We start from the raw sequence: 16,573 nt of genomic DNA on the forward strand, positions 1-16,573 counted from the left end.
GTTCTCATTGCCCTTGGGATGTTTCTCAGAGGCCTGGGATAAATACATTGTCTTCATTACAGTTGCTTCTTGATTTGTATTTTCCTGCACTATCCAAACTATGTATACTTAAAGTGTAAATTTGCTTAGGCGTTGGTATATAGCAGTGGTGGCCATGTGTTACTTGTTTTTAAGACAAAAGATGTTAATGTATGAGTTGTTTTTTCTAAACTAAAATCTCAGTATTCAGGGTGAACTGCAATGTTGGCACTTTGCGATAAATAAGTGGATTTTGGATTGTAGTTTAGGCATTACTCGCTAAAAGTTTCTCCATCACTGGTCTGATAGCTACAGCTTTTCAGAGAGTTCTCCTCTCTCCACTTTCCTATTTTCCCACCTTCTTTTTCATTTTTCTTCACTGTCCTCATGTGATAGCTTCCAAATATGGGGATGTTGAAGCTTACATAGGAAATCTGTTTGTATCTCTCCCCTAAATCAATTTGAACTTTTAAAATCTCTTATCACTAATTAGCAGGCTAGGTTACGTAAATAAAAGTTTTCTGCTTAGTAATCAGGCTACTGTTCCTCCCTAATTTATTCAGTGATGCTTGAACACAGTGCCGAGAAGAGTATCATTACAGTAATTACACAGGAGAGTAAGTCTGCCTTCTATAGAAAACCTTCAGTTGATACATATATATAGGGTTTTATACAATGGTTGATTTTGTATCCAATGATCTTGATAATCTACTTATAAATTGTTATTTAAATTATTTCACATTTTCTATAAATATAATTATTACCTACAAATGAAAATACTTTTTACTTTTCAAATAACAGATGAAAATACTTTTTATTTTTCAGTAATTTTGAGTTTTATTTATTTTGCTTCACTTACTGACCTCCAGTAGAGTATTAAATAGAAATGGTAATCATATAAATTCTTACATTTTTCTTTTAGTGGAAGTATTTAATTTTTCTTTATTGAATATAATTAGGTATATTGTTAAATGTAGGGTTTTAAAAATAGATACTATTTATCAGGCTAAGTAAATTCTCTTCTGTTGCTAATTTACTAAGGAGTTTCATCACGAATGCATTTTGAGCTTTATAAAGTACTTTTTACTGCTTCTGTTAAAATAATTATATGCTGTTTCCTTAATTCCGTTATTTTGAGTTATACTGATTAAATTTTGCTTTTTATGTATTATCCTTTATATATGTTGCTAGATAATTGAAATTATTTTTAAGTAAATGACTTTTGTTCTTGTACTTTCTTATTGATGTATAATTTACACGCTACAGGATTCACCCTTTAAAAATTTATCCTCTTAAAATTCACAACTCAGTGACTTTTAATATACAATGTACTGCCAAAGTTGTGAAACTAGAACATTTTTTTTCATCCTAAAGAGAAATTCTATAGCTATTGGCAGTCACTCCCTGTTCTCTTTTCTGTCAGTCACTGGCATCTACTGACCTACTTCCTGATTAATGGATTTGTCTATCTAGATATGTCAGATAAATGGAATTATACAATTGTGACCTTTTTTGGCCTCTGTTTCTTTCACATTGGATAATATTTTCAAACTTCTTCCATGTTGTAGCATGAGTCACTACTTCATTTTTATGGTTGAATAACATTCTGAAATGTCACATTTTCTTTATCCGTTCATCAGTTGATGCATATTTGGAGTGCTTCCACGTTTTGACTACATAGTAGTTTTGCTTCTGTTTTCAGACAAGATCAGGTGCATTCAAGGTGGAATGGCCATAGACTTGCTTCTGTGTTCATAGCCATTATTGGTCTAAAATTTTGTAATTTGAAATGTCAGTTTCCCAAATTACCTATTCTGTTGTTTCAAAAACATTTTAATATATATGCTGAATTTTTCATTTATACTATTTTCTCTTAGTTCATTAAAACATGTTTTGGTATTATCTGTTTATTCTTTGTAGGAATTTTTTTTTTTTTTTCTGGTAGTTTTTGTTGTTGTTGTTGTTTGAGACAGGGTTTCACTATGCAGTTCAGTCTGGCCTTGAACTCGCTCTGTAGCCCAAGCTGGCCTTGAACTGACGGCAATACTCCTGCCTCAGCCTCTTTAGTGTTGGGATTATAAGCAAGCACTACCATTCCCAGCTATGTAGGAATCTTTTTGGTTTATATCTTATACTCTGAGTAACTACCTTGAAGATAATGATAACACAGTACATTAACTATTGTTCTCATTATTTTGTTATGAAAATTTGTTTTTTTTTTTTGTAAAATAAGAAAAAGATATCCTTTTCCAATATTGATATCAGAATTATACCACAAGTCTCATAAAATAAATTAGGAAATATCTACCCCTTGCTTCCTCCCTTCTTCCTTTCTTGTGGTTCTGGGGATTGAGCTCAGGGTCTTTTCATTGAGCTACATCCCAGCCTTTATTTTATTCTTTATTTTGAAGCAGAGTTGCACTACACTAAGTTGGCCAGGCTGGAGTGAACTTCTGATCCTCCTGCTTCAGCTTCTTTGTATAGTCACTGAACAAGTTAGCCTAATACTGATATTTTTTTTGCAAAACTGTACCAGTGAATTCTTTAAGTGTTTGGAAGAATTCATCAGTGAAGCCATGACTTTTTTGGGCGGGGGGAAGATTTTGATTGGGTTCAATCTCTTTTTCTTTTAAGAGATTCAAAATTCTTTAGATAATGCCTTTTTTTCTCTCTTGTATAGTTTGAGAAGTTCTATTTTCAAGCAATTTGTCCATTTTATTTATTTATTTTTTCCGGTATCAAGAATCGAACTCACAACCTTGTGCTTGCCAGGCAGGCGCTTTGCCACTGAGCTAAATCCCCAGCCCTCCATTTTATTTAAATTGCCAGATTTATAGGCAACATCTATACTGATGTCATATTGGGAATTTATGCTTTTAATTTTTTTCTTATGAATCTTGTTAGAAATTTATCACATTTATTAATCTTTTGAGGATCAATTTTTAACTCCTTATTTTTTCTGTATTAATTCATTGATATCTGCTGTAACTGTTATTTCCCTCTTTCTTCATTCTTTGCATTTAACTTGCTGTTCTCTAAGTTTTTTAGTTGCAAACCTTGATAATTTACTTTAAAACTTTTGTTTTCCATAAATGTATTTAGTATGTGCAGAAACCTATGCATTTGATCTAAGCACTGCATTAGCTGCATTCCTTACACAAGTTTTGATATCATATTTAGTTTTTATTTAACTAAAACATTTTCTGATTTCCACTGTGACTTAGTTCTTTGATTTATAGATTATTTGGAGGTGTGCATTTTTGATTGCCAAACATTTGGCTATTTCGAGCTTTCTTTCAGTTGTTGACCTTTAATTTTTCTGTAATAAAAAATTACCTTATGATCTAGAACTTGGAAACTTGCTGAGACTTAGTCTGTGGTCTAGAATATCATCTATTTTGGTGTGCCATGTGCATTAGAAAAGAATGTGCATTCTGAAGATGTTGGATGTGGTTTTCTGTATACAGTTATGTTAGTTAGGTTGAGGGGATTAATCTTGTTTTCCTATATCTGTTTTGTTTTCTGTTTGTTCTATCAATTACAAAGGTATGTTAAAATCTCTTCAGTTGTGAATTGTTTTCTTCTATTCTATCAATTTTGCTTGATATCTTTTAAAGCTGTGCTGTTAGATATATTTAAATTTAAGATTGTTATGTTTTTCTATTGAATTGATGCTTTTAACATTATGAAATGCTTGCTCATCTCTTAGAAACCTTAACTATTACTTGGCCAAAACTTGATGTTAACCACACCAGCTCTTTTGGGAGCCTGGAAAATGTGTTATAGATACACCTTTCCCTGTCTTTACATTACATCTGTCATTTCATTTAATATTGTGACATATGAGGTGTGATTGAAATATATGGTAAATAATTTTTAGAATTATTACAGTAAAAGATACTGATATTCCTTGCTTCAAATAAATTTATCCCATCATAGTTGCCACTTTCTAAAGCAGTTCTGAAAGCCTTCTTTTGTGAATGTCTTTACAAGATGTGATTTAAAAAACTGCAAATGGTGTTGCCGAGTGCCATTCAACAGAAAGACAGGTATTAAAAATATTACAGTTTGTCCTCATCTACCCTATTCACCAGACTTGGAACCCTGTGACTTCTGGCTCTTCCCTAAAGTCAAAATGACCATAAGGGTAATTACATGTACTAACACAGCTTCTTTTTAGTCCCCTTATCCTTCCCAGCCACTTCCTTCCCTTCATTTCTAAATCCCCATTTTTATTCTTGTTGATATTATTTTTAGGTCATGTTTGTGATATATAATGTTTACATTCGTTGTATTTGGAACCTGTACATGGCATATCTTAAATCTTCTTACTTCCCTTCCTCTCCTGGTCAGTTTTTTGGAGCTCTTCCCATTTGCAAGAGAGCCCCCTTGTTTCCTTTGGTCTATCCTTTATTTTGTTCTTTCTTTGTACTTTGCCTTACTCAAATAAGAGATACCATAAAGTATTCAAACTAATATGTCTCACTTATTTCACTCAGTATTCATGTACTGCAAATATACACTAATAAAAATAAAATTATAATTAAAAAATTTATTAAAAACAAAAATGACCACAAAAGGTTAACATTTTTAATTAGTTCAGGAATTCGAGGCAGCCATAAGAGCACAACTACTGCTTTTACAAAGTGGCAAGAACAACAGGATAAGTATGTGAAGTAAGGGAAAGTGTTTGGAGGGGGATTAATGACAATACATCTTTTATTGTAATAAAATTTTAAAAATTAAACATTCACTGTATTTTTCAGTCACATCTTGTAACAATTATTAAAGGAATACCTTCCTTTAGTATTTTATGTAGTAATGTTCTATTAATAGACTGAATTTTGCCAGCTTTTGTAGGTCTAAAAACATTTTTATCTTTGTCTTTATTTTTTTTGTTTTTTGTTTTTTCCAGTACTGGGAATCGAACTCACGACCTTGCGCTTGCCAGGCAAGCGCTGTGCCACTGAGCTAAATCCCCAGCCCCTTTTGTCTTTATTTTAGAAGGGTATTTTTGGTAGCCTTATAAATCTATAATTCTAAGTTGTTACCTCCCTACCCCCTACAGTTTAATGCAAACAATAGAAACTTTCAATCTTACTATTTTTTTCTTACTGTATCTCTTTTCTTTGATTGTTTTTAAGATTTCTCTGTAGTTTTCTTTCAGCAGTTTGACTATAGTTTGTCTAAGTGTAATTTCCTGCTGAAAGTTCCAGAGTTTCTTAATTTTCTGAGTTAATTTCTTCACTTTTCTAAATTGTCAGTGATTATCTTTTTAATTTGCTACTCCTCCCCCCCTCCATTCTGGTTATAGGAGACAAGTGGCTACTTACCAGATGGTCTCAAACTATTTTGTTTACTCTATTTGTGTTTGTTTGTAACTGATTTTGGATATTTTTCTCATACTCTGTCTGCAGACCCATTAAACCTGTTTTTCTGTGTCTTACTCTGCTATAAAAAAACATCTCACAAGTTCATAATTTCAGATACAGTAGTGTTCCTTTATTTGTGGTTTTACTTTGCATGGTTTGGGTTACCTGTGGTCAGCTGCAGTTGAAAAATATTAAGTGGGGCTTGATTGGCAGCAACCTCCCTCTAAAAAAAAAAGTAAAGAAAAATTCCGGAAATAATTCATAGTTTTTAAATCACATTCTATTGTAAGTAGTATGATCAAACCTTGAATTATTCAGCTTTGTCCTATCGGGGATATGAATCATTCCTGTGTCCAGCATATCCACACAGTATACACGGCCTGCTGTTAGTCATGTAGTAGTTGGTTATCAGATTGTCAGGTCATCAGATCGACTATTATGGTATCAAAGTTTTTGCGTTCAAGTGATATACAGCTTGGTACTATCTAGGATTTCAAACATCCACTGGAGGTTTTGAAACATATCCTTTGTGGATAAGGGAGACTAGTATATTTAATTTTCAATTCCAGAATGTTTACTTTTTAAATAGACTGTACTGAAAGTTACATCATTTCATCCATTTTACTCATCTCTGAATCTATTTGGAGTTCTTTCTGACTTTAATATTTGATTATCTGTGAATGTACCTAATTTTCTGGTTTTTTTTTTTTTTTTTCTTGATTGCTTGCCACATTATTTAATTTCTTTGGCTGTTTCTTATGGTGTTTATTTTGTGCCCTCAAAGAAGACTAATATTGAATGTACAAAAGGTATTTTCTTTCAGAAGATACTGTTTTCTTCTGGAATGATTTGTTCTTTGCTCTGTTAGACTACATGAGGTGTTGATTATCTCAGTTCAATCAGAGATTAAGGGGCTGGGGATTTAGCTCAGCGGCAAAGTACCTGCCTGGCAAGTGCAAGGTTGTGAGTTCGGTTCCCGGTACCGGAGAAAAACAAAACAAAACAAAAAAAAAAAAATCAGAGATTAAGTAGACTGCCATCTCTGCTAGGATTCTGTATTCTAAATACTAGACAGTGGGATATTTATTTTTCTCTTTAGGCCCAGGTTTCCTTTCTTCAGTGCTCTGAAGAGATGTACTACTAAGAAAATTGAGCATGTATTTGGGGCTTTTCTAGAGTCTAGTGAGTCATTCTATACCATGTAGACATCTGAAGCATCACTGGTACCTGTGCCTAAAATAAACTCAATCCTTACTCAGACCCAAACTATGCAAATGCCCACAGGGAAGAAAATGTCAGTAGTCTCAGCTCACCTTGGAATACTCTTGTATCTCTGGATCTTTTGTTCATCTAGTCCTCATTGCTTCTGCTGTTTTCTTATGTTAGTCTAATCTTTGAAGATAGGCTTGCTCCTGTTCAGTATCTTACTTTAGGAAAGTGGAAGCCAGTAGTTTTATGTTAACAAAAGAAAGATAATTTTAATAGTGCTTGTATGTGCATTGTGATATTTTGAATAAATTCATCTATATTACATACTAATATGGATAGACATTTTATTTTCTTTCTGATACAAAATTTAATCAAAATATACCCTAGAATAAAGACTGACTCATGGACCAAATCTGGTCCAGTTTCTGCTTTTCTATAGCCTATGAGCTAAGAGTGGACTTTTGCCTTTTTAAAAAATTGAAGGCGGCTTTATAACACATAAAATTATGCAAAATATGAATTTCATTGTTCAGAAATAAAGTTTTCATTCAGTAAAGCCACTCTTATCTCTTTATGTACTTTCTCTGGCTGATTTCATCCTGTGATGGTTGAGTAATTATCTCAGAGATCCTATGACACATCGTATATAGCATATTTACTTTCTGGCCTTTTAAGGAAAAACTATGGTTATTCCTGATTTAGATTGTAAGCTCAGGAAGTGTTTACTTTTCATTAATCAGTAAAATTAAGTAAAAGACTGAAAATTTTTTATTCTATAAGTTCTGTTGGATGTATCAGTCTGTTAGCATTTTAGAGTTAGAACGAACTTGAGTGATAATCTCCTTCATCTCTGACAAATAAATAGCTTTTAGTGAGACTTTTATATCTTGATTAGTTTTTGTTTTGTTAGAAAATAGACTTCGTAAGCTTATAGAAAAACTAATCAATTATTTCTGAACAGCTTGCAAAATTCATTTGTTCTTATATTGCAGAAGTTTTTGATTTTCCTTAAATAATGTTAGGAATATTTCCTTTTGTTACCTGTTTTTGTTTGTTGTTTTCTTGAGAAGGGCCTTACTATGCAAGTAGCCCACTTATGTAGCCCAGGCTGGCCTCAAATTCATGGCGATCCTCTTGCCTCAGTCTACACACTCAGCCTCTTCTTTGGAATTTTTAAGTCAACATTTGAAGATAAATATTTAAGGTATTGTCAGTAGCTTTTTTTTTTTTTTTTGGTTTTTCTCTGGTACCGGGAACCGAACTCACGACCTTGCGCTTGCCAGGCAGGCGCTTTTGCCGCTGAGCTAAATCCCCAGCCCCTGTCAGTAGCTTTTTAATCTTTCATATTTAACATAATCCTTTCAAATGTACTGCATATGACATTCTTCTTTAAAAGGTCTTACAGGATCAATTTCAGATAATCCTCATTAAGCTTCTGTTGATTTAGGATCTAAAGTCCTAAATCATCAGAAGTTCCAATTGTTAGTGTATAAGACTTGTTTCTAGGTTTTTTCTACTGACCTTATATATCATGAAAAATTCATTAGTTCTCAGATGTAATCATATAATGGAATGTTACTAATAAATAGCATTTTTGTTTTCCAGTGTTGAAATCAGATTCAGCTTCCTTAGAATTATTATAGGAGATTAAATGCCACCACAAAGCTCATAGTTGAATAGATTTTATGAGTGAGTATATCTATTCCTGTTTAGCATTCAACACTGTCAGTCACTGTTTCTCTCTTTTATGGCATACTTTCCTGGGAGAAATCTCATCCACATACGTAGTTTCCATTACTTCCTTTTCAAACCTATGTAAAATAATTCCTTGGATAACTCTTTAGCATACATTAATTGCTAAATATCCTCTAAGTGCTTTGGTGTATCTCTGGTACCTGCTTGTTTTACTCTCTGAGTAAAGAATATAGTTGTACTTTCAAACTCCCACATTTTGTCTCCTCCCTCTCTCCTCTTTTATTTTCCCTTCTCTCAAAATACTATTGAGTATGATGTCCCAGGCACTTTTCTAGACAGAAGATAGAATAGTGACCAAGACAAGAGTAATGTCAGTTCTGTTGGTGCTTGTAGCTTGGTGAGGGAATGATACACTAAACCCACAATCACAATTGTAGGTCATGAGACAAAAATTATGTAACAAATTTTGAAACAAAGATATAAGATGAATTCATATTTAAATTGAGATGAAAAGAACAACTGGGATGAGGGAAAGAAGAAACAAAAAAAAAAGGAAGGGAAAAAATATACACACACACACACACACACACGATAGCTAAGACAATTGTACTATGAATTTTGATTGATTTATTGAGACAGTTAATGTTTAATTGTTTGATCAATCTTGCATACCTATATCTGGTAATCTGAGCAACTACTTTGAAGATAACAATAAGTAATATAACAACCATTGTTGATTTCCTATCATTTTGTTTTGAAATTCTGTATCGTTTTAAAATTTTTTTTGTCTTTGTTTTTGTTATTTTGTTTTTGTTCTTTTCTCTTTCAAATAAAATAAATAAAAATAAAGGGGGGGACTGAAGTGCTGTGTACATGCACCAGGTCCCTGTAAGACTGTGATCATCATGTACTACAAACATGTAGAAAATTCTGTATATACGAGTGTCTGTGTGTGTGTGTGTAATGAATGGATCCAGGAGATTTAGGAAGAGGGAACAGAAGGGAAGGGGTTAAAAAAGAGTTAAATATCAAGTACATGTACCAGCTCCCATGATAATGTAATCATTATGTACTAGAAGCATGTATCAAAAAAAAAAAAAAAAAAAAAAGATGGTTCAGGTGTGTATATGAGGGAAATTTACCCAGTCTGTGGAAATAGGAACTTTACTGAGTAAGTGACACTGGGACCTCAAAGGTCAAGAGGAGACAGCAGGAAATACAAGAGAGAATTTCAGACACAGGGAAAGTTTTTGTGAAAGTCCCAGAGAACTCAATAGTCTTATATGAGTGGAATACATAATGAAGGATGAGAGGCTGGTTGAAGTCAGATATTAGAAGAACATCTTTTAAACCATGACAGTGCTTTTGGACCTTAGGAGAATTGAGGAGATACTGAGTTTTAAGTGGAGGAGTAACACAATTAAATTTGTGCTTTTAAAGTGTCTTGGTTTCCTTTGTGAAGAATGGATTGAGGGGCATAAATGTGGCTGTGCAGACATGAGTTAAGACGGGAGATAATAGTAACTTACTAGTTTAGCTGCAGTACTGATGTGGTGTACAGAATCAGGAGCTATTTATGAGATATAGCTGACAAGATTTTGTGACTGTTTTGATTTGAGGGATGAAACCTAAGAAGTATCAAGGATAAAGCTTTTGTATGCTCATTGCTTATGTCCATCTTGTTGACATTTAGTATCTTGAACTCCAGCATCATCAGAATGGAACCTGATTTTTCATTTTAACAAATTAATTCTTCTGCCTGACTTCCCTACTTTTGGGAATGTGGCATCCCTACCTCTGGGTGACCAGCACTTAAAATTTCTTGGGTCACTACTCCCACCAAATTAGTTACTAGATCTTAAGGACTTGAATGTATTAGAATCTAGAATCATCATTATTGTCATTGACGTCATCATAACCACCATCATAATCTTGTTCTCTTTTCCATTTTTTCTTCCCCTTTTGTCTTTATTGTATCAGTAACATTCTCTTGCTAGATCATTTAACTGTACTGCTTTCAAGTTTCAGATCCTCCAGGGTGAGAACCAGCCTTTTCATTTTGTATCTTAACTACCTAGTAGTAATGTACATGACAGCATGGTGAACATAAAAATATTAAATGAAATGAAAATGTTCACTTTGCCTCTTATTTACTCTACTATAGTTTTTTATTTTTTTAAATCTTAAACTCATTTAGGGATGTCTCTTTTCTTTAAAAAAGGACCATGAGGTAATGAAAACTAGTTTTTTTGAATATGCAAAGTATGTGACTTCAAGATTTTCCCTATAATAATTTAGTAGAGAGTGACTCTTAAGCCTTTTTGCACTATAGCCCTCATTAGGTCAAAGAGTATTTCTTTTTTTCCTAGAAAATGCACATAGCTGATCTTTATTACTAGTCCTTACTGTTGAATACAGTTTAAGAAAACTTCATTTGATACTTTTTTGTGTTTTATTTTTTTTACAAGTTTTTGCAGCAAATTTTTATAATTATTATTTAATATATATTTCCTAGCTGTATAATATTATTACCATCTCATAGCTACTTTATGTTAATATACACAATATATTTTTGTAGAGTTAATAATATTCAAGTATCTCCTATTTGAATAGTTTTATATATTCTAATATGAACATTCATAATTATTTTTTCCACTTTTAAAAATTTTTAGGAATAAGAAAACTTTAAATAAGAAGAAGTTGAAAAGAAAACAGAAGAGCAAATCAAAAGTGAAGACAAGAAGCAAGGTAAAGCTGATGGCAATTTATAAGAATTAAAGACTTTTCCTATAGTAATTTGAATAAAAATGCCAAAATTTAAAAGATATGAGTATAACTAGCAAACCATTTGTCTTAGTTACTTTCTTGTAGCTGAGACATAATGTGTGATGCCCACAACTCTAAGGAGGCAAGGTTTATTTTGGCTCACAGTTTGTAGTGGTTTCAGTCTAGTCAGCTGGCTCTAAGGCTGAGCAGCATGGCAGAGGAGAAATACCTCATAACATGGTTAGCAGGAGGCTGAGAGAGAGGGTAAGGGGTAGAGAAGAGATAACCCTTCTAAGCTATAACCCCAGGGACCCACCTCCTCTGACCAGATCCCATCTCATAAAAGTAAGTCAGCTGTACATTCATTAGCAAACCAATCCACTAATGATTATCATATCTCCATGATCTAATCATTTTCCAGAAGCCCTCCTTAGGAGTAGTACATGAGGCTTTGGTGGGACATCTAGATATAAACCATAACACTGTTCCTTTTCTGTGTGTTGAAGTCATTTTATAAATGTCTCTAGTTATTTGGTTCTGCCTTATTTTCATCTTTAGTATGTTTCTTAACCAGTAGCTAAACTATTATTCGGGGTTGAAAATTATTTATTTTTTATCTTTCATCAGTCCTTTGAGGGAACATATCCATTACTCTTCTTTTTTCACTCTGACTCCATGTAACGTAAACAGTAAAATTGGCTAATCAGTTGGAACTTAGGTTTAGATTCATTATTTGCTTTTCTTGACATGAATTAAGGAGATTCTTGGTGTGTTTGCATTGTTCTGAGCTTTGTTTGATTGTGAGTATGCAAAAGAAAAGGAAATATAGAATATTTGAATTAGAGGGGGCCTCAGAGATCAAGAATCTCTTTTTACAGAAGAGATTGTGTATGCAGAAGTCTTGTCTATAAAGTCCATCCACCTTTTTCTTAAGCATTTGTAATGATCAGTGTACTTACTATATAAAAGAGCCTTTTCAGTTAAACAGCAGTACTGAGAAACCTAGACAGAAGAAAGATAAGACTTATAACTGTGGTCTCTGAACAGCTCTACTTTGGGTTAGAGAAACAGCCATTTAGCTGGGTCTGTATATCATTTTTAAGTTTTAGAGGCAAATATTTACTGGCCTTTTAAATTAGTGTTTTTGCTGTTGTAAACAGAGTAAAATCTACTTTGAAGTAGTAAACAAAAAGTAAAATGAAATTTATTTGAGGGTTGAGGGAGTTGAGGGGTAGAATTCATTTCTTGGCTCTGATTTGAAACAACTAGATGCAAGGTTTAAATAATGTCATTAAATCACTGCTTCCATGTCTTGCCTCTGCTTTCCTCTGAATGTGGGTTTGTTGCCTGTGGCTGAAGACTGAAGCTGCTTTCAACTCATACTTCATTTTCTTTGAGCAAGAGACAGTCTCTTCTGCTAGCACTTGTAGAAAATCTTGGGTGGATTTTCTTTCTTCTAGTAGCAAGGATGGAACCCAGGGCCTTCACAGAGCTAGGGCCTTTGCATGTCCCTACCCCTTTTAGTTTATTTTGAGACAGGGTTTCACCATATCTCTAAATTGCCTGAGGTGTGTTTGAAGTTGAAATTGCAGGTGTGCACCAACATGCCTGGCTTGGGATAGGATTTTGATTGAATTGTGTCATTCACTTTGCCCAGGGCGTTGGACTACTTTGGTTAGACTGAATTGTATTTGAAACTCTGTGACCAGCAGTGGTGAGCAGGCCGTGGAGAATGGGAAAGTGGAAGAGGTGTTTACTTCAAGGATGGTGGTGTTGAGCAGGTAGATAAATAATGTGTTCACTGTGTGACCTCTCATTACTTCTGTTTTTAGAATAGAAAAGAGAGGTAGAGCTCTCTTTAATACATAAACACCTCAAACAAATGCATAGTCATTCAGAGTTCCAGCCTCTACCTCTTTCCACTTTTGGTACTGTGTACAAAATCAGAGTATAAAAATCGGTGACATCTTTTGAAATTCTTTGAAAGTTCTATTTGGTGATTTTCCTGAAGTAGCATGTGATATCCAGGAAGAGATTGAAAGTCAAGGTCTTTTGTACCCCTTCAGTTCAGCTCTGACTAGCTTTGTCCTTCTGGTAATTCCATGTTTTTCTTGCCATCAGTGTTTATATCTTCTTTTTAGGAGCAGCTTGTGATAAGAGTAATATAAATTCATTCCTTTAGTCTTTGAACAGTAGCTGCCTACTGAGTATGTGCGGGCATTTTGCTAGGTGTTTGGGATGCAGTGATGAATGAGAAGCATTTCCTGCTCACAGTAAGCTTATCCTATAGTAAAATGGTGTCTCTTTGCCCTCTGTTACTGTTTCCAGATTATTTTTTATCTTTTTTAATTTAAAAAAGTACCATTTAGCCATAATTTTTTATATCTTTTTTTGTTGTCATTGATTCTTCTTTTTCTCTTCATTCATCAACAAACTCCTTCATATAATTTCTGATCTGGTTTAGATGTCATGAATTTTTTTTTTAATTCTTAATATACTGGTTCCCTGTAGCTGCTGAGACAAATTAACAAATACAAATTATCTAGAGGTCTGAGGTCCAAACTGAATTTCTTTGAGGTAACGTCAAGTATCAGCAAGCCTGCATTCCCTCTGGAGGCTCTAGGGATAGCATCCCTTGCCTTTCTGGCTTTTAGAGACTGCCTGCATTCTGTGAGTTATGGCCCTTTTTCTTTATCAAGAGTCATCAGTGGGTTGCTGAATTTTTTTATGCTGTATCTCTGTTACGGTTTTCTCATGTTTTGTCTCCTCTAACTATCCTGTTTCTGTCTTTGACTTTTAAGCACCTTTGTGAATACATTGGGTTCACCCAGATAATTCAGCATAACCTCCCCTTTGTAAGATCTTTAATTATGTCTCATCTGCAGAGTCCCTTTTGCCATGTAAGATTTCATAGTCACACCCTCTGGTGTTTTTGGAGGCCATTATTCTCCCTATCACACTTCTGTTGTGTATTTGTTGTATTTATCTGACAAAGCTGAATCTTGGGGCCAGGGATATAGCTCAGCAGCGTAAGCGCCTGCTTGGCAGGCTCAAGGTCCTGAGTTTGATTCCCATTGCCAAAAAATAAATAAATTAATTTTTAAAAAACCTGGATCTTACATAAATTAATTGTTTTCTCTTTCCATGCATGTGCTGTTGAAGGGAGTTAAACAAGAGTAAATTGATAATAATAGACATTGATGATCAATCTTAACTGGAACTTTCAGAGCCAGACTATTTTATTTTTGTCAGATACTTCTCCTATTTTTCCACTGTTTCAGACCTTTACCATTCCTTCACACCCCTGCTAAGTCCTATCCTTTACATATGACCTCACTTTCTTACAGGAGAGATCAAATCTATTATGCAGAAAACTCCTTCATCTTCCTGATATCATATGTGTCTATTTTAGGTTTCTTAACAGTACAGTACTGAGATAGGTATAGTATTTAAAGTGTAAAATTTAATAAGTACCATATATGTGTGAAACTACTACTAAAATCAAGGCTCAGAACATCAGAACAAGGTTCATCGTATCTAAGGGTTTTCACATCTTTTTTCTATGACCCTGAGTCTAGACAGCCAGTAATTCTTTTTCTGTCACTGTAGATTAGTTCTCATTTTCTAGAATTTAACATAAACTTGGTTATATACTGTGTGTTCTCTTTTGTACCTGGCTTTTCCTTCAACATAGTGGGTTGTGTTTGTACTGTTTTATATATCAGTATTTCATTTATTTTTCTATTATTGTTAGTGTCTCATTGTGTGGGTATATCACAATTTGTTGTCCCATTCATTTATTGATGGATATTCTGGTTATGTTTCCAATTTTTGGTCATTGCAAATAAAGCTGCTATGATGCCTCATGTACTAGTCTTAGTGTGGATATGTATTTTCATTTTTCTTTTGTGAATACCTAGATGTAGAATATGTAGGTGTTTCCTTTGGGAATTTTTCCTTAAGGACTCATAAGACTCAAAAGCATTTTGTACTTGTGACCAAGATTATGACAACAAAGGATAACAAAAAGTAAGCAGCAGGAAAAAGATATATATTAGTAGTGTCCGAGGAGTTATGGCAAACTTCCTAGTTTTTCCTTGTCTGAGCACACAGACTGCGCTTTCTCTCTGGCAGGAAACTACAGGGAAAGTGTGGACGGAATATTTCTACCTAGGTAAGTCTCAGGGACTGCAACATTTTGTGGGTCTGGTCACACAGACATTTATCCAGCCCTGGCAAGTGAAACTCAGGTATATATCATCAGTCTTGGTGTTTGTGCAAAGCACTCTCACAAGCCAGGAGCCATGGTCCATTGCTTTCCACATTTATAACAAAATCATTAATCATTACCATAAAGAAAACTCTATATTCCACATTTTCAAGGGTTGGCTAAGAGACAATTATAATTTCCTTGGAAAAATACGAGGAATAAGAAATATTACCTACAATGTTAGCACTGTGGCATGGTAAATATATGCTTTGTTTTTAAGAAACTGAAAAACTTTTCCTCCAAAAAATTATTTTATAGTTCCATATAATAAAATCAGTACCTTCATATCTTTGCAAATACTTGGTATGAACTTTTAAAATTTTAGTCACTTTAATTAGTTAATAGAAGTTTTTCGCTGTAGTTTTAGCTTACATTTTTTCTCTAATGACTAAAGACGTGTACATCTTCATATGTCTTTTGCCATTCTTTTTTTTGGGCGGGGGGGTTCCGATACTGGGAATCGAACTCATGACCTTGCACTTGCCAGGCAGGTGCTGTGCCACTGAGCTAAATCCCCAGCCCCTCATTCATTCCTTTTTATTGTGAAATACCTGTTCAGATCTTGCCTTGTGTGTGTGTGTTGGGGGGTGCTACTGAGGGGTTGAACCTAGGGCCTTTGCAATGAGCTACATCCTCAGCTCTTTTTTATGGTTGCACTGTGAATAAGTTGCCCACTTCAAGTTGCACTCCTATCTCTGGCCACCAGAGTGCTGAGATTACAGGCATATGGAACCTGACTTTGCCTCCTCTTTTTATAATCATCGTCTTATTATTGAATTTTCAGAATTCTTTATATATTCTAGATATAAGTCCTTTGTCAGATATGTATATTCAAAGAAATTTTTCCTGTTTTGTGGTGTGCTTTAGAAAAACAAAGTTTTTAATTGTTCTTAAATCCTTCATATATTTTATGCCCTAAGAAATCATTGTCTACCCTAAGGTTGCAAAGATTATCTTCTGTAAAGTTCTAGAGATTGTATAATTTTATCTAGTATGTTTAGGTATATAGTCTGTTTCAAGTTAGTTTTGGTTCTAAGTATTGATATTTTTTCCCATATTGGTATTAACTGATCTAGCACACTTTATTTTATTTTATTTTATTTATTTATTTATTTTTTATTTTAAAGAATAAAAGAAGGATAACATAATAATAGGGGGGACTTAGCAAATTACAGACAAAATGGTAGGAAATTATCGATGGTTATCATTTTACATATTATTGTCTACAAAATAGTTTCTCAGG

The 16,573-nt window shown here is 33.8% G+C and overlaps 1 protein-coding gene across 11 annotated transcripts in view; it reads left to right on the top strand.

Annotated features, from left to right (window-relative positions):
- The window catches only part of Mycbp2 (MYC binding protein 2, E3 ubiquitin protein ligase), a 254,112-nt gene that overhangs the window by 16,580 nt on the left and 220,959 nt on the right, over window positions 1-16,573 (top strand). For all 11 annotated transcript variants that reach the window (XM_013516419.1, XM_013516422.1, XM_013516429.1 and 8 more), the window contains exon 2: window positions 10,967-11,042. In XM_013516419.1, the coding sequence (XP_013371873.1) occupies window positions 10,967-11,042 (76 nt within the window). The remainder of the gene's footprint in view (window positions 1-10,966; window positions 11,043-16,573) is intronic.

Source organism: Chinchilla lanigera, unplaced genomic scaffold (genome assembly GCF_000276665.1).
Source record: "Chinchilla lanigera isolate Chin_1 unplaced genomic scaffold, ChiLan1.0 scaffold00003, whole genome shotgun sequence".
Taxonomy (NCBI): domain Eukaryota; kingdom Metazoa; phylum Chordata; class Mammalia; order Rodentia; family Chinchillidae; genus Chinchilla; species Chinchilla lanigera.